This window comes from Paramormyrops kingsleyae, chromosome 16, assembly GCF_048594095.1.
Source record: "Paramormyrops kingsleyae isolate MSU_618 chromosome 16, PKINGS_0.4, whole genome shotgun sequence".
NCBI classification, from domain to species: domain Eukaryota; kingdom Metazoa; phylum Chordata; class Actinopteri; order Osteoglossiformes; family Mormyridae; genus Paramormyrops; species Paramormyrops kingsleyae.
In genome coordinates this window covers 13,134,286-13,157,257 of record NC_132812.1, presented here as the reverse complement: position 1 = coordinate 13,157,257, position 22,972 = coordinate 13,134,286, and the positions used below count along the sequence as shown (strand labels likewise).

Sequence of the window (22,972 nt, the reverse complement as noted above, 5' to 3'; positions counted from 1 at the left end):
AATTATGGTATATACAGGGCCATACTCCTGCCCTCAATTATGATATAATAAGTATCCTTAAATATTTGTAATTTTCATATATTGCTGTTATTATAACTGCATTGATATACGGTGACATACATTCAGTGACCAGTTTATTTGGAACAGGGTAGAACTGGGTAGACCCTTGGATGTTGGACTGAGCTGTTATTTTTGCACTTGTAGCCTGTCAGCATTATTGAGTCCGGCTATTCTCTGCTGATCTCTTTAATAACAGCAACAGAAATGCCACTGACTGGAACTTTTGTATCTTTCTCTTTTGTATTATTCTCTGTGACCTTTAGACACTGTCATATGTGAAACTCTCACGAGAGTCACTGTTTTTGTTATTTTGGAACCACTACTTCTGGCACCAACAACCATACATTAAAAATGACTTGTATCTAATGTGTTAGCTGTTCTGAGAGGCACAGCAACCGGACGTCTTGGCCCCGTCTACAGTGTCTACATTCAGTTGCAGACACTTGGGTCACCATTTTGGGGAGAGGGGCTGTTTAAGAAGCAGGTGTACCCAATGCAGTGGTGTACCAAATAAGAGTGTATGAAAAAGGTTATTTGGTCATAAAAAATATGAAAATAAAACCTAATAAAAATGAGAATATTTACTATCAAATTCTTTGAATATTTTCCTGGCTGATATGAGAGTGCAATTATAATATAATAAAATTCATATAACCTTCCAAATGTCAAGAATAAAAAGGAATACTTTGCTAACCTTACTCTACCTATAAATGTGAGAAAATATTTATATTTATATAGACAGATCAAAACTAAATGTACTGTATTTGTGTCTATTGATTCTATTAAGCAAAACAGACTGGCCTACATAGAATCCATTGCTTCCCAAAATCATCATAGGTAAAATAATTTACATTTAACAAAATGCATTTTTAAAACGTAGTATCATATATAAAAGTGTGTGCCTTTCTAGATTTATAAATAAATAAATAAAACAGGGATATTGATACGTGTTTCAATAGTACTGTGATGTTTCTCAGAATAGGGATAGATTTCAGGTGTATATGACTGAAGAAAATTTTGCTAATGCTGTCACAAAACCTGGCAATTCTCAGAGTGTCCACCAGAGGGATGCAGATGAAACACCTTCATCTGTTAGAAAATTCACTAGTTTTCCAGAACTTTCCAAATGAGCATACTTGCTGACCTGCTACTTTATGCTGTTTTCTGCCCCTCACACATATTTACCAAAAATCCATTATAAACTAAAACTATTATGTTCCATCCATGTCCTATAACTGTTTACCCAATATAAGGTTTCAGTGAGTCTGGAGCATTTTCCAGAAATGATGTTACAGTCAATCACAGAGCAACACAAACACAGTATAAAGAGACCATTTCACCATAATGCCTGGATTGCTTGGATTAAACAGGTACATAAACATGCAGGGAACATGCAGACATTACATACTCAGAACTGAAGGTCAGAATCGAACAATACTAAGCTTTCAACCCATATTATTATTATTATTATTAAAATGCATACCAGCAAATATTAAATTTAACTAAGAGCCAAGTATAAAGTAAACAAAACTGCTACAAAAAGTTTACTACCTGCACCAAAGCAAGCCTTGTCACCCAAACATAAGACATTTAATATTTTATAACCTATTCAAAGACACCAAGGACAAAAAATAAGTTTGATTATTTTTAATTGAAAATGAAAAGCATGCAAGTTTTTACAGATAAGATATCACAAAGAAATGAAGGAGGAAGGAAAAAAATAGTTAAAATGCAGCTTGCCTTACTCCCGATTCACATGCATGTTAAAGTCATGCGGATGGAAATAAGCAAGAAAATATATTCATGCATATATGTGTGACAGTGCCAGCAGAAACTGTACCATTTTTACAGGAAACAAATGCATACCAACCATCTCTGACGCTGCCAATAAAGAGCAAATTGGAAAAAAAAAGTTTAAGTATCTATCTATTACTTCATTAACAATTACAAGCATACAGAAAAAGAGCACATGCAGTTAAAAAGTCCACATTCATTTCACACGACTTCAGAGATTACCAAGTTCAGTAAATACTGCAAATAAGTTTTGTGTAAGTGTCCAAAATCTGATGGCTGGAGTTATTAAATGTTCCTCATTTTCAGCTGTGTGAATGATTTAAGCGCATTTCTTCTGCCTCAGCAGTGTTTGAAATCCATTCTTCGATCCAGTTGGATACAATCTCTACATATTATTCACAAACATGCAGTCACCTGCATTTCGTCCAACTTGGACTGGATGTCAGGAGAAAATTCTGCTGCTCCACACATAAAGGGGTCAAAAGGTTCGGCACCAAACAGATCTCTCCCTGAACAACACAGAAATGGTTCAGTCCAACTAAACATTTAAAATGTTACTGATCGATATCAACAAATAGTCATCAAATACACTGAATTTCTAAATATTGGAGGTTAGAAAAGAATGTATATTGACTTCGTTCAGTATCCTAAAAATACGCACTGGTTTCAGCTGGTCTCAAAAAAGAAGATGTGGGAGACTGACTATTTCTTGCTGGTGACAGTACCATCGGAGACACGGGAGAAAATGGCACCATGTCAAACATGTCAGTACAAGGGGCTTTCATGGAGATGCTTCCGGCCTGCAATAACAAAGGTTTAAATGACATGCGTGGCATGACAATTTAGTAATAACAAAACACTGGCATTTTCTTATATCATATATTTAACATTTGGCATACTTGTTGTGTTTCTGAAACCCACCACCATAAAATACTGGGGTTGTCCACTAAAACAGTACACTATACATCTTAAGACTCAAAAAGTTGCTGTTTTTCAAAACTTGGAAAGATGATATACTGTAGGTCACTGCAGACACTGGACTGAAAATCAGAAACACTGAATCCTTTGAACAGCAGGTACTGTAACTATGTTAGCCTGAAATGTGCACCATCATGTGCACCATCAGCATGTGCACCATCAGCATGTGCACCATCAGCATGTGCACCATCAGCATGTGCACCATCGTTTGTTGCAACCCAGTTTATCCTGTTTATATTTTCTTTGGCATATAATCCATAAAAAATTGTTGTTTTTTGTGGCTAGGTAAGTCAAAACTAATCCTCATTTAGTGGCTACCTTGATTAGCAACCATTGACAAATACAATGGTAATACAAAATTCTGTATGCCTGACAACGCACGCAATGTTGTTAGAAATATCCACTTCATGAAGGATAAAAGATTGAGTATGGAAGGCTGAAGTAAAGCGTTAAGCAGTTACAGTGATGCCAAAGTTACCGTGATTTTTTATTATTTTTTTTGGGGGGGGGGGGGAACATTTTAATTAGTATTAATTACTAACAATTTGGGACACTAAAGAACATGTTAAATTTACTTCATATTACATAACTACATGCACAAATATAAATTTAAAAATAAAATACCGCTGACCTGAATTTGCCCAGGTGCTCTGCAACCTCAAGGTTATCTTAACCTAATAAAACTAGCCTAACTTTTACCACAAGTGTGATCACTTGTTCATGATTAGACTAAAATAGTCACGTGACACACACAATTGTAAGACAATAAAATAGGTGTAATGTGAAAAATGTATAAAATATACAACTTTAAACAAAATCATTTAGGGGGGTGGATATTGAGGTTCCGTCTTCCAGAACCAGTGACATGACATTGTGAACGTTTGTATTGCGGTTTCAGTCTCAGTTACAGAGCCATTACACTACTACTAAACGAGGAGTGGTTGCACATGAAAAGATAAATAAAAAGCAAGCCTGGAAACTGGAAAATGCAAGGGTGATTTACACGAGGCCGTGGGACACTGTGCCCATTCGGTGACTTTGGCAATGTAGCTTTAGCAGGAGGAGGAGTTAGTAGCCCCGCAGACAGGCAAGAGTCAGGCGAACTCATAGGAGTGAGCGTGACAGAGGAGATATCTAAACAAGAGATCGACTTCAAACTATGACACCAGAAGAGAGATGAAGGCCTTTGCAGAATATATGCTTCATTAGTAGAGTTTGAGAGCAGGAGCTGTGAAAAGATGGCAGGAGAAAGCATTACGTATCAATAAAGCATTTTTTTAGCAAGACAGTTTAATTACACAATATAGAGGTCTCAAAAGACGCAGAATTGCTTTCACCTTTAAACACTGACAGAAAGTAATGTGTGAATAAAAAAAAAATCTCAAACTCACTGGTGTTTCATGAGCTACCCTTAGTTGCTCTTTGAGACCTTGTAGCTGCTTTTTCAACTCAGAGTTTTCAGTTTCTAATTCTTGTATCTAAAATAAATGGTAATTGTTTAGGATTATTAAAGGAGCATTATTTTTCAAGGACCACATACTACTTTCTATTTACATAGGGCTAAAATAACATGCACTGTTTCTAGCATATTGTTCACACTGATGAAGAATTAGAAAAATCTTACTCTTTTTTGCAAACTTCCAATTTGCTTTCGTGTCTCCACATCTTTCCCCCCAGATTCCAAGAACTTTTTATATGCCAAGTCAAAGGCTTGGCCAATAGTGAGAGTTATCTCTTCTGCCTAAAAGGGTTACATAAAACTTCACATTAAAACGTCAAAAAAAAAAAACATACACACACACAATTACATAGTGGTTTTAAATGCAGATATTTCACTTACACATTTTTCACTGTCAAAAACATAACACAAGTGTTTGTTAGACTCCGAATCTTTACAGATAAATGTGAATATCCTTTTGTCTGTTTTATCATCAGCACAGAAAGACATCCTGTGCAACTGGCAATTGTACTGCACATCCTGTAAGATGAAAAAGAAAAATGTCAGAAAAGGAACAAAATAATTTCCTTCATTTTGTTCTACAATAGAACAGGAGTACTAGTGCATTACTCAAATTACCATTATCCATCAAAAGGAAACATGAATTCCAAAGGTGCCTAATCAAATTACATTTGCTTTTATGATACTGCAGTATACATAGAAAAGTCTATGGTTGCTTTTCAGTATAGAAAATAACCCCCCAAGCAACACATTAACTGCATGTCACTTTGCAAAATACCCATTTCCCCCTCAGCCAGCACGCTGGACACCAATTCAAGGCAAAATTATAATAATCTGCTGCTTGTACTTTGGGGAACTACTCTGTTATGGAACTAACCCCTTACTAGACGAAGTGGCACAGGTCTCCCCTGCACACCCACTGTATACCATATTAAAATATGTCTAAAATAAGCTAGAGACTTACCTTTGTTTTAAGGTCTAAAATTTTCACGCCATAGATTGAAATCTGTAATTCAATTTTTGGAATCTTCTGGCCCTCAGATTTCTTGATATGCCTTTGAAACTGCAAAGATAAAAATGTGAAAATCATTAAATATGACAAGGAGTAAAGAACAAACAATGTGCCAGTTTATCTGGGTAACAAAGAACTCCACATTCAAGCCAAACCATAACTTTATCTAAACATTACTTTAAATTATTTTAAACAAATAAAGCAACAATAAGTACAAACAAAATGATTAGAAGATGATGATGATGATGATGATAGCCAGATATACTACCAGTCAAATTCAATAGAAATGGTTTTGGAGGAGTTTGTTTTTTAACATGCGCATTATGAAAACCATACGGGTTTCAAATTTAAATCATTTGTTTGCTCTGGATCAATTCTGCAAGGTTCCAAAGTTATATACTTTCTAGATATCCAAAGAAGGAATTTGCACTTTTGTAACTGCTATGGAAGATACATAAAAGGTACATGGTATCACAAGTATGATCTCAAAGATAATGCAACTATGTCAGCATATTGAGAAAATGTGTTTTTGTTTGTTTGTTCATTCATTCATTCAATCTACAGTCATGTCAAAAAGAAAGTGCACCCTCATTCAGTCCTATGGTTTCATGTATCATGACATAATAATAATTTAAAAAATCATCTGGTCCTTGCCAGGTTCTAAAATTATTTAAAACTAACCTCAGGTGTAAAACAACACACAACATATTCCGCTGTGTCAGTATTTATTTGACTGATTGGTAAATAGATTACAGTACATAGACAGATAGATAGGTTAGACAGACAGACAGACACTTTATTAATCCCGAAGGAAATTAAGGAATGATTCAATAGCTTGTACAACCACCTTTATCATCAATAACTTAAAGTCATACAGAAAATGATTACTTCAACAGTCTCTCACATTGTTGTGGAGGAATTTTGGCCCACTCTGTTTTAGATTTGCTGGTGTGCTTGGAATCATTGTCCTGTTGCATGACCCAATTTCAGCCAAGCTTGAGCTGTTGGACAGATGGCATCAATTTTGACTCTACAATACTTTGGCATACAGGAGCTCATGGTTGACTAAATGACTGCATGGTGCCCAAAACAATGGTCCTGTGGCTGCAAAACAAAAAAATCATCATCCCTCCACCACCGTGCTTGACAGTTGATATGAAATGTTTATGCTGATATATTGCGTTTGGTTTTCACCAAAACGTGGAGCTGTGCATTATGACCAAACATCCCCACTATGGTCTCATCGGTCTAAAGCACATTGCTGCAAAAGTCTGTTTCAAAAGTTTGTTCAGATGCAACTTTGCAAACCTATGCTGTGCTGTCATGTTCTTTTTAGAGAGAAGAGACTATCTTCGTACTTGCTCAGTCTTTCTCTAACTGTACAGTCACACATTTTAACATTTACCATTCTAACTGAGGCCTGCAGTCTGAGATGTAGCTCTTGGGTTTGTTGCAGTTTCTCTGAGCATTGCACGGTCTGACCTTGGAGTGAGTTTTCTGGGACATCCACTCCTGGCAATTTTTTCCACTTGTGCATAATCTTTCTCACTGCTGAATGAAGGACTTCAAATTGTTTGCAAATTGCCTTATAACCCTTCCTAGACTGATGGGCCACAGTAATTGCTTCTCCAAGATCATTGCTGGTGTCCTTCTTCCTTCACATTGTGGTAACGCACACACCTGAATGCTCCAGACCAGCAAACTGCCAAAACGTCTGCTTTTATAGAGGTGGTCATACTTGCTGATGATCAATTAAGTGCATTTGATTAGCTGCACCTGGTTACGCCTCTTATTTCCTATGAAAGCAGTAATGCATTTTGGTTTGTTTTTGATAAATAATAATGACACAGTGTAATATGCTATGTGGTGGTGGTGAGTTGTATTTACCTAATTTTAAGATCTGCCAAGGACCAGATGATTTTTTTATTATTATGTCCTGATACGTAAAACCTTAGAATTGAAAGAGTGTACTTCCTTTTTCACATGACTGGAGGTGTGAACTCATTCAGGACAGATGGAAAAGCATACCAAGAGGCTACCTCATGAAACTAACGAATAGACCGACAGATGCCTGCAGCAGTCAAGTGTGGAGTTCAGCCCACCACAGGAAGAGCTTTAATGCTAAACACAACCCAGTTCTTACCTTAGAGTTGAACTCCACACTTGAATTCCACTGGCATGTAAAACAGAGCAGAATGTGGGAAATGTGGGAAAAACACAGAGAGAAAGAGTTAACAGGAAAATGAGACTCAGAAATATGTAGGAAACGAAGAGCAAGAAGCACAGTGACTAATGAGAAGAGTATTCAACTGTTTTAATACACCTTAATGAAATGGGAACTCTTCCCTTTTGTAAATCAGTATGAAACACTAAATTTCAGGAATGGTTTAACGGCTCCCTGTGATGTTAATTTATTAGCCTGACTCCAAACAGCATTAAAAAATCAACGCGTCAATCCATAATAGATAAGCACAATTAAAGTACCATGTAAAAATCGCTGGATTTGGAACTATTGCATGACACTAAGTTTGGATGACCGCTGGTCTAGCCTCAGTTAATGGAAGTCAGGCAACTTCTTTGAGCCAACAGGCATATATTACAGTGTTACAGAATGTGAGCTAGGTGGATTGAAAGAAAGTGATTTGTTGGAGCAATATGGGAAAATTTAAGACGAAGGTATCTCCACAGGTTCAGTTTTAATTAAATGTTTGTCTGGAGGCTATTATTCAGTTGGTCACAATTTTTCAAGATAAAATCTGGTCTACCTACTAAGTGTTATTTCATCAGTGTTAAATTCAAAACACCTATTTTAAGACAAAACAATAAAAGTAACTTTTACAAAAAAAAGCAAAACTAAAATTTTAAATGAAACAGTATCACAAATGAAGGCATGATCACCATTCAAACTTCTGGGTAAAACAACAAAAAAATTTAATAAATAATTATTAATAAATTCTAATTTTCTTCAACGTGCCTTGTGTAACCCGTTTACCAAATATTTTTTTTCAATTGTAATTGATTAAGTTCATGTTGAATTTATCATGTTGAATTTAATGTTATTGTAAAGGAAAATGTTATAATTTATGTATTTTGTGATCAAATCATCATTGAAGGTGGGGTCATGGGGTCATGGAAGGCGTGGGAAAAGCGGGAGAGAAGATGGAGAAAATCAACAACAGTTTAAGTGTCGGGGATCAATTATTATAAAAATACGTAAGACACATATTTTATTTTTGCCACTATTACAGTAATGAGTAGTCGATTAGATGACAAGCGGAACTGTATAGTGGATAAAGTAATTACATAAAGGTTGTACTTCAGCCAGGAGTTCAATAGTCCCCTTAAGTCAAATTATCCTGCCCGTCGGTAGCTGCTGCATTTGTTGGCCAAGGGACACAGCTGAAAGTTTGCTAGCTCAGCAAACAGTTTACCCATATCTGTGAGGAAGACGCACAACAGCGGGACCTGATGAATATTGCATCATGATTTCTCTCCATCAACCCTGCACTGGAAAACCCTCTGTACTTTACAACCCAGTATCGGCCAAGAGTGAGTGAGTGCCACACAATTATGGGACCACGTGAATTCGTGTCGTTTCACATTTCTTTTTTTAGCATTTTGCAAGTGAAGCAGTCGCTTGTTTAGGCAACACCGAGCCTGAACCTCGCTATAGGCTTTTGGTTACCCTTTTGCTTAAGTTAATTACTGGTGGACAATCCTAAATAAGTTTATAAAAACAAATCGGAGACTTTTTGGCTTTCAGTTAAAGGGTTTTTCACAGGTACCTTTCTGATTGAATTGCCTTTGGTCATATGTATATTTGGTAAGTGAGTAAATAGTTTGCATCTTTATACTGTGTTGTATTGCACTGGTCACGTCATGTTATGCCCAAAGGTTATGCTTAAATTTACTTGGTTAATGTAATGGGGCATTGAGTTATATTTGTACAGCATATTTACCAGTGACGTTTTAACTCATCTGTGTTTGTATTGTGTAAAGTGTTTTGAACTGCACATGGGCATACTGTAAGTCCTAACGTGGCAAGTTAATGTAATTCTGTGAATAAGGCTTTTTATCATAATTGACTGGCAGCATAAGTTTTCGGTTTGTTTAACATGCTGTACAGGTACAGGTCTGTATATACATGTATCATTCTGCTGGGGACTAAATTTACAGAACTCCAGAGGAAGCTTTAAACACCTAATTAAAAGTACATAATTACGGACCTCAGACATGTAAAATACAGAAAGGGAGAAGAACACATAACCATCGGTGTACATAGGGGTGGAACATTTGCAATACCTATATAATTTTCTTGGTCTGATTAAGATTGGTATATTTAAGATTCTCTTCATTCTAAATTTAATTCAAGTTACATATACTACATGTGTAAATATACTGAATATGTATATGCAGATGACATCCCATCTGGGTTGTACCCCTTTTTTTTTCCACTCCCATGTGCCACTGTGCAGGTCAAGGGCTTATGCAGTGACAGGCAATAAATCGTTTTACTGGTGCAAATATAATTCAAGACAGCAACAAATCAAAGGTCAGTAAAAGGTGAGGAATGAGAAGGATATTTTACTTTCAGATAGCCCTAATTATAATATACAGTAGTCCTCCCATGATGGGTGATACTTTCCAAGACCTACCGCGGTCTTTTCATGGCAACTGATCACCACTCTGTACCAAAGAAGCCTGAGTTAATGCCAGTCAAGTCTAACTCTCAAGATTCAATAGAGCAATGAAAAAATAAAGTGTATCAAGGCATGGCGGAGCAATGAAAATCATGCTTTTTATACCCCTTAAAGGATGAAGGAACAATAAAAACATACTGCTCCACATATTTTTCAGACTTGGGTAAACTGTGGATAACTGAAATTGCAGTTACTGATACCGTGGATACGGGGGACTACTGTACGCATGGGGAAAAATTATTCATTAGATTGTTACAATTGAATAAGTAGAGTGGGATGAAGAAAACCACTACAAAAAACTGAGTGCATATAGTTTGCAATAAAAGAATGCGATTGATACATCAACAATATGTACCATAGGCATGTGAAAGCAAACTTGAAGCCAATGTTCTTCAAACTAGGCCTTGATAACAAACTGATTATGCTACTTTTTGGTCCAGCTGAGATCTTAATTATGCTGAACCAAATTTAATGCATCACACAACTGAAATCACTTTAAAAAATGTCACTACAATGGATTCCTCCAAGTTAATCCAATCAAAACTCAACATATGCAAATGAAATTATCATTATTTGTTAATAAAACTTTGTAATTCTATTTAGAGTTATCAGTTATTTGGTTGAATACTCAAGGGTAATGAATGTGCAATTGTTGATTAATTTAAATAATGAACACTGCTTTATTCACTTGAAGGGGCAAAGCAAATATTTAGACACAATGAGCAATTTTTCATAATTACAGTTACTAATCACAAGAATTAAGATTAACACAACTGAAAAATGTAAAACGTATTCTGAAATACCTATCGGTTTAATGTGACTAAACTATGGGATTCATTCAACTCACCTGGACTGAAAATCAGCATAGAGAATGGTTCACAAGGACCAGGATTGAGAAACATGCCTATGTAACTATTATTTAAAGCATCACCACATACCTTGAGCTTTCGGACTGCATCTTTTACAACTTCTGTGCCTTTAGGTTGATCAACTTCTGTGCTTCCAAGGAACTAGTATACAATGAAGAGATTCATAATAAAAGCAGGGCTCTCAGGTTTCATTAAAAGTTTGGAGTGTTGGGGACACAACATGTCTCAGTCGATGCCTGACATTTGAGACCCCTGCCTGCCACATTCATCAGATCTTGCTCTTCCACTTCTGTCTGAACTCCGTGTGTGTGTGTGTGTGTGTGTGTGTGTGTGTGTGTGTGGGTATCCACGTAATAACGTGCCTGCAGCGGAATCACATGTGACTTATTTTGGAATTTACTTGGAAACAACAAATGCTATTTTCTGATTGGTTCATGATGGCTATGAACTGCACTCCGTATGCCTGGGCATCAGCTCTTAATGCTATACAGCAGGACACCTTAATGGGCGTTATCCCTTACTTTGCAGTCTGAGAAACACAAGGTGTAGCGTGTGAACTGGTTGAGATGAGTGTGTCTCATGGAAAATGCATGAGACTTGAGAACCTTGATAAAAGAAAAAGTAAAAATGGGTTTCTGAATTGCGAGATTAATTTATTTACATCACAATATATAGGTGAATTTCCTTTAAAGACTTGATTCACTTCAGGGTGGATTACATAAATTCAAGCTGATGGACTATTTGGGCAGTCAATATTAGACATTACAGAGAAAAAGTAATGAATTATTTCAATTCAAGCAAAAAAATTAAGAGTGAGAACTAATATAATAATATGTTTCCATTTTTTTTTAATATGTGAAAATTTCCCTTGCTATCTATTAGATGGCATAAATAAACATTATGCCACATCAAGAGCATATAAGCAAGAACAAATATTAACGAACATGACAGCTAGCTTTCAATGAAATGAGCAAGCTGATCCATCCAGCATGAGTGCACACAGAGATGGTGATGGGCCCAAAGGGAGGTTCCACACTACTCTGCTTGAACACCATGTAGCTGTTGGAAGTGCAGCCATGACAAACGGGCAGCTGCTTGTCACCCATAACTGGACACTGTCACCTTTGGCCTTCTTTCCACTCTCTCCTTAACTCATTAATTCAGTCTTCCGAGTAGAAGAATTTAAAACACACTGAGCCGCATTATGAAATACCTGTCCTTCACAGCACATAAAAATTTACCAAGTTTCAACAAAATAATTTATTTTCTAGGAAGAACTTAGAGTACCTGACCAAAATTCATATAAACATTAGAATATACAGAAGCCATAATGCTGCCTACTGAATCACTTTGTGCATTGTCGATTTAAAAAAAAAAATAAAAAAATCAGCAACAATTAAAGTATTGAATCAGCAATTCCAGTAGCCTACTCCTATTGCAACAAAAAGGGGCAAAGAGAATACACTAAATCACCGCTTCTGAAAAACTGGAAGCATAACGTCTAAATGCTTCATTTCAACAATTTGTAGATCCAACAAACAGTAAAAGCATTACTTAGAAATCATCGATGGGCCATTCAGTACATACCTTAGCATTATATGCTATATAATGCTTCACCAGGGCTTCTGGTGTGTGCATCCATGACTTATCTGAAATTTGAAAAAAATATGTACATTATTTTTGAAGGCTGCCTGTTGTAATACTGTAGTATATGGGGTTATGCAGTCCATTGCCTATCCTGGAAACTATGTGTGCAAAGCAGGGAATAACTCAGGATGGATCACCAACACACCGCAAGACACAGACATTATTTACACCTATTGACTGATTCATAGCTCCAGTCTACTTTGGCATGTTTTTGGACCGGGCAGGAAAACCAGAGAAAACTCCAAGATGACACTAAACAACATGCAGACTCAACACACATAGAGCTAAGGCAGTGACTCAAACCCTGGTCCTCAGAGGTGTGAGGCAAGCATGCTAGCCACTGCACAACCCCATAATCTTTTCAAATTATACTAAATTAAAATTATGCTATTTCCTCACAAACATCAAGCATATAAAATAAAAATCATTATGATGTAGTTGCAAAATCTCTAATAAACTAAGGAATAATAATTTTGGCTTTCAGTGAAAAGATGAGTCTGATTCTACATTTAATGAGATGTCATTGACATTGTGCTGACTCTACAGGCATGGTTGAATATTCAGTAAAAAATAAGGCACTAAAAAATTATAAACATACAACCATCTGTCTCTTATTTTCTATTTTGAAGTATGAGTCACAAAAAGATTCATTGTTTTTCCTTACTGGAATGAATGTTTAATGGTTTATACCTCAAGCAAACTTTAAGTAGCTAAGGAAAGAGAACTTTTTGGAAGTTTCTAGATTACCATTCCAGTAATGTTTCTATGCAGAAAATGAATAGGATATCACCAATTACGTGGTGTTTGGAACGCTAATGGCCTTGATGTAAAAGATGCTAAGTACCTAAAGTCAAACTATCTCAGTGTGATGCTCTCAGGGCTAATATATCCCCTTTCTTCCATGGAGCAGTACAATCCATTGATGGACTGGGTGCAGGAAGTACAGTCAGAGGCAGACAGGCTGCATTTTCCCTCTGTCAGCACAAAAGCCTGATTAATAGAGGTAAGCCCACCGTGCATAAAGCTGGAAAGGAACACTGTGTTACTTTCTGCAGCTAGGAAGGTCAACAACTGAGTAAAACAGTTAGGTTAGAAAAATCTAGAAAAGTGTATGTGGGCATTTAAATATGACAGGATATTATATAATGGGAGGATGACAGTAGAGGGTTATCTAGCACTCCTGTCGTCTATTATATAAATTACTGCCCATTGCTGGAATACAGTTACGATGATTGAATTGGAATTTAATGTCAGCTAGAAAATCACACAAAAGGTAGCATGATAAGTGTACTATTTTGGTCCCACAAAGATAATCTGCTCGTATTCTATTTTTCAGTTATTGCAATTCAAGATCCCACAAAAAATAAAAAATCATTATGAATCCTATTCCTTGCACTTTCAAACATAGCTGGATTAAACAGACACATGGTACAGACGTAGTCTGAGAAATTCGTATTTTGAATGCACAATGGAAAAATAAAATACATTTTTATATTTAGCAGATGGTTCAATCCAAACCAAGGTACATTTGAGAAAATAGGGTCAGCGAGTCCCTGAAGCCACTGGAGTTAAGGGCTTTGCTGAAGGGCCCAACAGTGAAAATCACTCTGCAGACCACAGGATCAGAACCAGTGACCATCCAATCACAGAGAGAGAGTCTGAACCCACTGTGCCCCACGCTGTTCCGATTGTAAGCTTTTGTTGTTTGTGTTAGCTCAGAAAAAAAAGTAAAGGTTAATTAAAAGGTTTTTTTTCCCCATATAATCCCTAATTTATAGCTTCACAACTAAAAAAAATTTGGTTTGAAAAACAGATATAAAAATACTTTTGCTTTCAATCTGCATAAGGCTGTCACCACGTATGAAAGCTCTAGAAACTCCATCCATCCATCCATCCATCCATCCTCAATACTATAACACCAAAGACTCTTAGTCTATAGCACATAAACAGTTAAATATTCAATGTAATGCACAGTAATGCCTGCTGGATTTGATAAAGTCTCCCAATGCAACCAGGGACCAGAACGCATAGACCAGAGGCAGCCCCGAAATAGCTATGAATAAAACATCAGCTCAAGACATCATCTTCTCACTGACAGTCTTTTAAATACAAGGTCTTTAGGAGTTTAGGAAAAGGCCTGGGAATTCATTTGTAGGTTTAACATGTGCATTATGAAAAGCATAGGGGTTTCAAATTGAAATCATTTGTTTGATTTTCGCCACTGCAAAAGCAATTCTGCAAGGTTCCAAAGTTAAATACTTTCTAGATATCCAAAGTAGGAATTTTCATTTCTGTAAGTTATGGAAGATACATAAAAAGTACATGGTATCATAAGTATGATCTCAAGGATAATGCAGCAATGTCAACCATATCAAGAATATGTTGTTTGTGTCATGACCTGCTCGTTCGCTCCTCCTGCGTGCCACGCCCCCCTTGTTACCTCGCGTTAATTTCCGATTGTGATCACCTGTTCCCTGTTATTTCAGCTTGTTTCATGTATATTAGTCCACGTCTTCCTTAGTTGGGTGTCCGTCATTGATGTTATGCGCGTCGCTGTCTGCCCTGTCTCCCCGAATAAACCCTCGTTTCCCTGATTATTGTTGTTATTACAGTTTTTCTCTAGCTATGGAACATTTCTCAAATGACAATTAACATTTGCAAAACAACAAGTGTAATCCCCACACCATAATGTCACTTCCACACAGCACAACATTGTTTCTCATTGCTTCTCAAAAATATCCAAATGTTTTTGTACACATATTCAAATGGTCTCTTACAGTTGTCATTTGCCGTCAATTTTCAGTTGCTTTAGTCTTGTTGGTGAAAATACATTATGTAGTTTCCCATTGTAATAATTTTACACCAAAAACTATATGCAAGTGATCATTGTGTTAGCCACCACATGCAAAGTTAACCAGTTAACCAAGCTTTCAAAATGATTAAAAAATATATACAAAAAATTGCAGTGATACAGCACTGTTGTGTTTTTGGATCCAGTGGTACATGATTTTGTTATTTTGTTGTTGTTGTATTGTCATATTACTGTTTTGGTATTATACAGTGCTGTGTGACTTTTTTTTTTTTTTGCTATTGTACCGTACATTATCTTGATATCTGAAGAAGTTACATGTGCATACGATTGCTTTCTCTTGCCAGTGAACTTTGCATACTGTAATGTAGAACCTTGCAATGTTGAAACTGGGGTCTTTGACATGAATATCAGTTTGCTAAAGAAAAATGATCAGCCAGTGACAAGGAGAAAGTGGGAACTGACAATCATTCACAATTTTGGATCTCATGAGCATACCTACACTGACATTTTGACAATATATCAAAAATTTTGACTCATAGTTACAGTGTTTCTCAATTGCTTTGGCACATTTCATGAATGTGATGTAGAACATTTCATTCTCAAGACATGCATGTACTGTATTGTCACGGACAGATCATTTTTCATTAGCAAAATTATACTTATTCCTGTCAAAAACATCAGTTTCAACGTTGCAAGGCTATACATTACAGTATGTAAAGAGAAAGCACGCACATGCACATGTAACTTCTTCAGATCTCAAGATACAGTACAATAACAAACAAAAAAGTCACACAGCACTATATAACACAAAAACAGCAAAATGACAACAAAATCATTGGGTGCCGCTTGAGATTTTGGACGCCATGAAAATCTATCACACTGGTCTATCACACTATCCCGGTCTTTGACGCCTTTCGTGTTATTGTTGCATGTTGCAGGGTCCCCTTTAGGAGTAAGGTAAAGAACAGCCCGCCCCTCATCATTTTCATTTGCCGCTGCCACGATTCCTCAATCTGCTTGCTGCTTCAATACAGTGTAATATTGTACATGAACTATAGCTTATTGTATTTTCGCCGTTGCATCTCGGTGGCTAGTTTTTGGCAGTTTATCATAAGCTTCGAGGAGTCTGTACTTGTCATTGAGAGAAAATTCTTTTTCCCGTCCTGTTTTCTGTGGACCCAGCATTAGCCTCAGGTAGCTAGCCAGAAGCAGATGGGTTACTGCAAGGCAAAGAAAGCTTATCAAAATAAAGTTAAAAAAAATAATTTAAAAAATAGCATAATTTAAATTTTTTCAGTATGTTGTCATATATAAAAAGACCCAAAATGAACACTGTAAGCGGACTACTTGATTACTATATGCAAATTATTTAAACAGTATTTGTACAGGATCCTGCCCCAAGCTTTATGATCCATATAAGCAGTTGATCACTATAACCATGATCATTATAAGCGGGTTCCACTATATGTTTTGAAAGCTTGGTTAACTGTTTTTCAGGTGATGGCTAACACAATGACGACATGCATATATACATTTGGGTGTAAAATTATTACAATGGGAAACTACATAATGTATTTTGACCAACAAAACTAAAGCAACTGAATATTGTGCCAAATGGCAACTGTAAGAAACAATTTGAATATGTGCACTATATGCATAAACTGTTTTAAGAAATGCTCTTATAGTCTTCAGAATGTTACGTATATTTCATGAAATGTGGCAAAGCAAATCGAGAAAAACTGTAAAAGATGGAGGATAACCAAGTCAAACTGACATTTGTGCAGCACCATAATGCACAATATGACCAAACTATAATAAGTAGGTTTAAAATTTATCCTAGCAGACATCAGCATATACACGTATAAACACATACACATTTCAACCCATTCATAGATTTTGGACAGAAGACAAAGTGAGACGAAGGTTAATGAGAAATTGAGAGAAAGAGAGAAAGTCTGACCTTTCCCTTAGTTCCACTTCAGGTGAGTCATAGTACCAAGGAAAAACTCATAGTACAGAGAAGTTCAGCTTAGAAATGAAGATGGATGTGCTGACCTTTCTTCCTGTTAAAAGCTCTGTTCATGCTGGCGAGAATTGTGGCTCTGCTGTGAGTCGCTGTGACCTGCCGCAGTTCCACCTGAAGGAGGAAGTGACTTGTCAAAACACAGATAATCAGAACCAAAAGCATATTCATTTCCCACACAGGTCTCGGAGGGAAGTCTCCAGACACACACACACAGAAAACCAACACTTAATACATACGAAAGGAGCAAACGAGTAGAGGGGCATTCATTTGGACTTTAAAATCCATGCAAAATAAACTGAAGCAGAGGAGTAGTCACAGGGGAATGGATAGGGGGGCCGAGTCTTTATTGGGGGGTTGTGAGGCAAACTATTTAAACATGATTTAAGTCAATAAATAGACATTTATTGGGGGGCAAAAAAACACATTATTTAGGTTAATGCAGGAGGAAGAATAAACAGAAACTGTAAAGATAAATATAAAATCCAATCATATTAGAAGTTGCTTTTAAATGAGAAAATCCTGAGAAGGAAGCTTCTGCCAGGCACCATAGAGCTTCCTGAACAGCAGTCCAGTCCAACCCAGGGTACACATGCACTATGGGCAATGGTGAGATGACAGTTTGCCTAAGTGCATGTCTGGGACCCGTGCAAGGACACCTACATTACTTGGGGAGTATATACAGTACAAACTTCATATGCTGAGTAGTGGAAGAATATATGAGAAAACAGTGCTACTCAATGAATCAGCGTGTCATCCACAAATATAACATAAATCTTAAAAGAGATGTCTATCACACGGATACCAAAAGTTGCGAAGAATAAGCCTTTCTCTAATGAGTTTTTCTTTAATGCTTTACAATCACTTACAAAAAATACTGGTGCAGTAGGCCTAAATATGCCACACATGCATGGAGGATGAAGGCTTTCTGTTACAAATCTGCCAAGCAAGAAATTATTTAAGTACTGTTAAAAATGTTACTTTTAACAGTGCAATTTTAAAATCATTTTCCGAGGTCATTCAGTCCAAATGAAAGATAAAGTGCTTCGATGTTGCCTTGTTCAGTGGTAATAGGTCTATAAATCACTGATAACTCCTTAAAAGAAAGCTACCCTTGGAGAGCTGAACAAACAAAAATTGTTATACAAAAGAAATATAGGCATGGTTTAGCTCATTGACAGTGCCCCAAACCTCTCTTTTTTATTCTTTCTAGGTATCGATCAAGTTTTTTTCTTGTTTGAATATGATTAATATTCTTTTAAGAATAGGCAGAGTATAGCAACTTGCTCTTTTAGCATATAAATAAAATGTTGCCAGGAGCACTTTGCTTTATTAGGAAGATGCTGCAAATTGGAAGACGTACGAAAACATTGGCACAGTAATACAAAAGTCCTTTTTATCATCTTATGTATGAAAAAGTTCTCTCAACTTTTTAAAAAAATTATGTAAAATTATGTAAAAATATTAAACAATGCAGCACTGTCACAATAAATAAGTATATAAAATTAGATAAAATGAATTAATCCATAAAAAAACACATCAGTTAACAAAATCAGGTAAGAAGAAGTACCATGCTGGTCAGTACAGAAATAGCTGAGGGCAGACTTCCTTGAAAAAGGTAACAGTTCTATCTATGATGCAACAATGTGTTGTTGCATCATAGATGTATCTATGATGCAAGAGAAACATATTATATGAGCATCATTAATATACAGTACTTAATTTTTTTTAATGGTTTGTGGTTTACCAATACTAATAAAATATCGGGCACAAACACAAGGTTACAGAAGAGAACAACAGCATTGTGATTTGAATCTGAAAACAAAATGCCAACAGACTGCCACAACTTCTTCATTATAATAAACCTAGACAAAAACATAGCTGCCATGGTAACATATTGGAGCCCCATGACTTCTAACGTATTTTTACAGCAGGGTGTGATGGAAAATACATCAGAGCAGCATGAAATAGGAAAAGAAAGCATGCAAGTCATTTTAAGCCTAGAAGAATGGGATAGAGCATAATGCCTTACAATATAGATTATTTTCCACTAACAACACACATTCCTTTAACAAGAAAATCTAAAAGACTCAGAGACCTGTGATTCTAGCCACTACTCAGACTAACACCAGCTGTGTTTGAGCTCATACTTTATTGCTTCCTGTCTAACTTGCAGTTTAAAAATCTATAAGCATGTCTTAGGATAATGGTGACGTGAAGACTAACTTCAGTAAAATACTGAAAAGTTGTAAAAGAGTTGTTGCATACTATATTTGCGCAAGACCAAAGATCAAATAATGTTAGACTACACAAAAAAACTGAAAATAAAAAAATGTAAAAGAAATTCAAACCAAATTTCCAAATCTTACAAAAGATCTCAGCATGTTCAAAGAACCCTTTACAAAACAAAGTAATAACATTTAAGAATCGGCTTCCTCCCTAAGGCTGCACTAATCTAATAATGTAAACCATATGCAAATTAAAAACTGCTTTCATAAACCCATGTAGTTCATTTGTCAGACACACATATTTGACAGAACCACAAAAACTATTTATGTTTATAATGTTACATTCCTCAGCAGGATTAGTGGGAAGGCCAAACTGCACTTTCGGTATATTTCTCTTACACATTCCTATTCACAACTCCACCCAAAAAGAAAAAAGCCTCCCAAAACACTTTAAATGTAGAGTACAGAGCTGCCTTGTTTCTCAAAATGGTCATTTTATTTTTAAGGTAACTCCATAAGAAAACAAAATGAGAGCAAAAGAACAAGAATCATTGGCACACTTGTTTTGAAACAGTCAGAAATTGAGAGTGCAAGATGTTTCTAATAGTGATCCCCTGCAATCAAGATGGTAAGACACAGTATTTACAGAACACTGCACACTAACCTGAGAATTCTATACCCACCCACATTTCACTTATTTTTTTGTTTTCCAGATAGAATATCCTCATTCCTGTTTGCCATAACATTGTTAATAAAAATTATAAAGCTAAACGTTTAATAAACATAGATTGCATACAAGAAATGTTTTCCTCACATTTATTACACTTGTTCTGTTCAAGCGTTTCAAGAATTGTGGAGCCAATTAAATGTGTCTTTTGGACTGTGCTTGGGGGTTTCAACTACTAAGCTACTAAGTTTTCATTGTATTTTCCTAACATTGCCCTGTGATAATATGTTCCGTATTTATGGTTTAATGGTATATCTTACCATTAAAAAACTGTCAGCTATAGTTATGACAGTACAAGCTTAATATTTCAATTGCAGTAGAACAAAATTTATGCCAAATACAAAGCTTCATCTGAACAGAAACCACTCATGGGAAGCTAATGCCCTTTAGGTAATATGTTGTCAAATATAGATTCATTCATTAGATATTCTTGTAATCATATACATTCTTGCAAAGTTGTGATATTCGATTTGGACATGGTCTTGCCACAGACTCAGATGAGATGTGAATTTTTGCTTGTTCTTATGGGACTCAAACTCTTGTTACTTGAAAAACTTTCCCAAGTCCATCCGTGTCCATAGTATATATCCACAGCCTGTACGTGTACCCTCCCCCACCCAAAACCTTCCACATTCTTCAACAATGTGCAAGCCCCCACTCAGTAAAGTCACATCCTCATAATATCTGCCAAGTCAGCAATTATCCGTTTCGCTTACATAAACCATAAAGGGTTTCTGTGCTCAACATCCAATAGGAAGAAGCAGTGTGGATTGCATATATTGCAAATAATCAATTACCAAGGTGGTTCCTTTGATACCTCAGTAATCGGTTGTTTAACCTTCCTTATCCATAATGTTTTGTTGTTTTTGTTTTCTTTTTTCCATGTAAATGAGATTCTGTAAAAGCGCCATATAAATAATATGTATTATTATTTGGCACGGCAGCAAGTTTCTACTGATATCTGGAAAGAAGACAGAAAGACAAATACATAATGCTAACAAATGGTTTCCTAGAGGCTATGACTGGCCAAGTGTCCAGTCAAAATTGGCTTTACATAGCAATCTAGAAATAATTATTCAGTTATAGTTGGTGGTCATTTTAAATAAATTATTATAATTATTTTGTTTAGGTCATCAATCATTAGATACCACCCAAGCTTCATCTCAGCCAAGCAGACTATCACGGTCCTTGTGTTATATGTGCATAATGTGATGTAGATATTAACATCACACGTTATGCAGACCAAGGACAGACATGACATCCCACTGGGCATACAACTAGATCACTGTTCACCGACTGGTCGATCTTTAAGACGTCTAACTATGGTAATCCTGAAAGCACCTGAAGATTATGCTTCCCTATATGCAGGGGTTGTAAGATATTTTCATGAAAATACAAATCCCCCATTAAGTAGAACTGCAAGTCTGTGTATTATGAGTTACAAACAATAAAACCACAACAAAATGGCCACCTCGATTATATTATTAACATGATAATGTCCAGCAACACAGAGAGAATAAAACAAAATCTTTCCCCCCCCCAATTTCTGTTTATGCAATTCCTGTGATTTGTTGGAAACATTCAGCATTATACCATGGATTGACTCCACATGCATTCACAAGAACAGTGGAATTTAAACTGAACATGAACAAATAAAATAAAAAATACTTAGGAATAAAAGCAAGCCATTATGACTAAAATAAGAACATACTGTTTTTTCTCCCACTTTGTATCTTTAACTACAGGACAATAGAGATGACAAAAAAACAGGACATTTTTGTAGAGATATTGTCAGCAACTGAATTGAGCATCACTTTACATAAATATACTGATTACTGTAGCAATTACAATGGTCCCCGCTGCAATAACCAAAGAAGCACATCTCATCTGTAATGATCCAGTGATACAGTATCCTTAACAGACAATCCCTAGAATTCAATTCAAACTATTTTCTTAACATTTAATTTGTACATCAGTCACACAAACATTGGTCTGCATGGAGGGAATGCTTAAGCTCAACTTAATTTTTAGTCACCAATTAAAGTCTCATCAAAATAAAATTGATTTATTGACCTGCACATACAGAGGGGCATTTACTTCCTTTGAATATATTAACATGCAATTTATATTTTTTCCTACTGATGTTTACTAGCGGCTTCTAAATTGTCAGAACAGTCAAATCTTTCTAAACCTAATCTGGTACCTGATATTCTGTATTATGTTTTAAAGATTTTATATATAGCAAATTGAATCTAGTAATATTATCAACCTGAAAGTGTATAAACAAAAAAAAAAAAAAAAAACATGCATTTTTTTTATATCCCAACCCTGTATTGACAACATCAGGCCATTAATCCACTTAACAGAAGCATATTTGCACAATTTTGTCAAGCTTAAGAATGCTATGGTTTAGCACTATTACGCTGTAATACGGACCGACTCCAGACGCTTTTAAGAGGATTATTGATCAACAAGCTGCTCTGAGAAGGAACTTAATGAGGCATGAATGAGAAAGCTATTAATAAAGTCAAATGTGACTGTCAATTAGTCATATTCTGTGGCCAAAAACAGGAATGAGCATTAAAAAGCATAAGAGATAGATCTGAAGAAAAAGCTCATTGCAAATCAGACCATAACACTGAAAGGTTCTTATTTTGAAAACA

At 36.0% G+C, this 22,972-nt stretch overlaps 1 protein-coding gene and 1 long non-coding RNA gene across 9 annotated transcripts in view; one reads left to right on the top strand and one right to left on the bottom strand.

The window, feature by feature from the left end:
- Positions 1–22,972, bottom strand: part of LOC111838623 (GULP PTB domain containing engulfment adaptor 1) — a 42,863-nt gene that overhangs the window by 2,622 nt on the left and 17,269 nt on the right. For 4 of the 8 annotated variants that reach the window (XM_023801817.2, XM_072700433.1, XM_072700434.1 and 1 more), the window contains 11 exons: positions 17,387–17,468; positions 12,460–12,521; positions 10,942–11,013; positions 7,447–7,476; positions 5,256–5,354; positions 4,673–4,810; positions 4,457–4,573; positions 4,224–4,310; positions 3,836–4,060; positions 2,516–2,654; positions 2,269–2,363 (listed from right to left, as the gene is read on the bottom strand). In XM_023801817.2, the coding sequence (XP_023657585.1) occupies positions 2,269–2,363; positions 2,516–2,654; positions 3,836–4,060; positions 4,224–4,310; positions 4,457–4,573; positions 4,673–4,810; positions 5,256–5,354; positions 7,447–7,476; positions 10,942–11,013; positions 12,460–12,521; positions 17,387–17,414 (1,092 nt within the window). In that variant the 5' untranslated portion in view covers positions 17,415–17,468. Of the gene's footprint in view, positions 1–2,268; positions 2,364–2,515; positions 2,655–3,835; positions 4,061–4,223; positions 4,311–4,456; positions 4,574–4,672; positions 4,811–5,255; positions 5,355–6,207; positions 6,305–7,446; positions 7,477–10,941; positions 11,014–12,459; positions 12,522–17,386; positions 17,469–22,972 lie in introns of those variants that run through there. The other 4 variants (XM_072700436.1, XM_072700435.1, XM_072700437.1 and 1 more) reach the window with 4 other exon arrangements.
- LOC140578684 (uncharacterized) lies at positions 8,696–14,694 on the top strand. Its single transcript, XR_011982945.1, has 3 exons — positions 8,696–8,852; positions 13,430–13,522; positions 14,019–14,694. It is a non-coding gene; the product is annotated as an uncharacterized lncRNA (long non-coding RNA).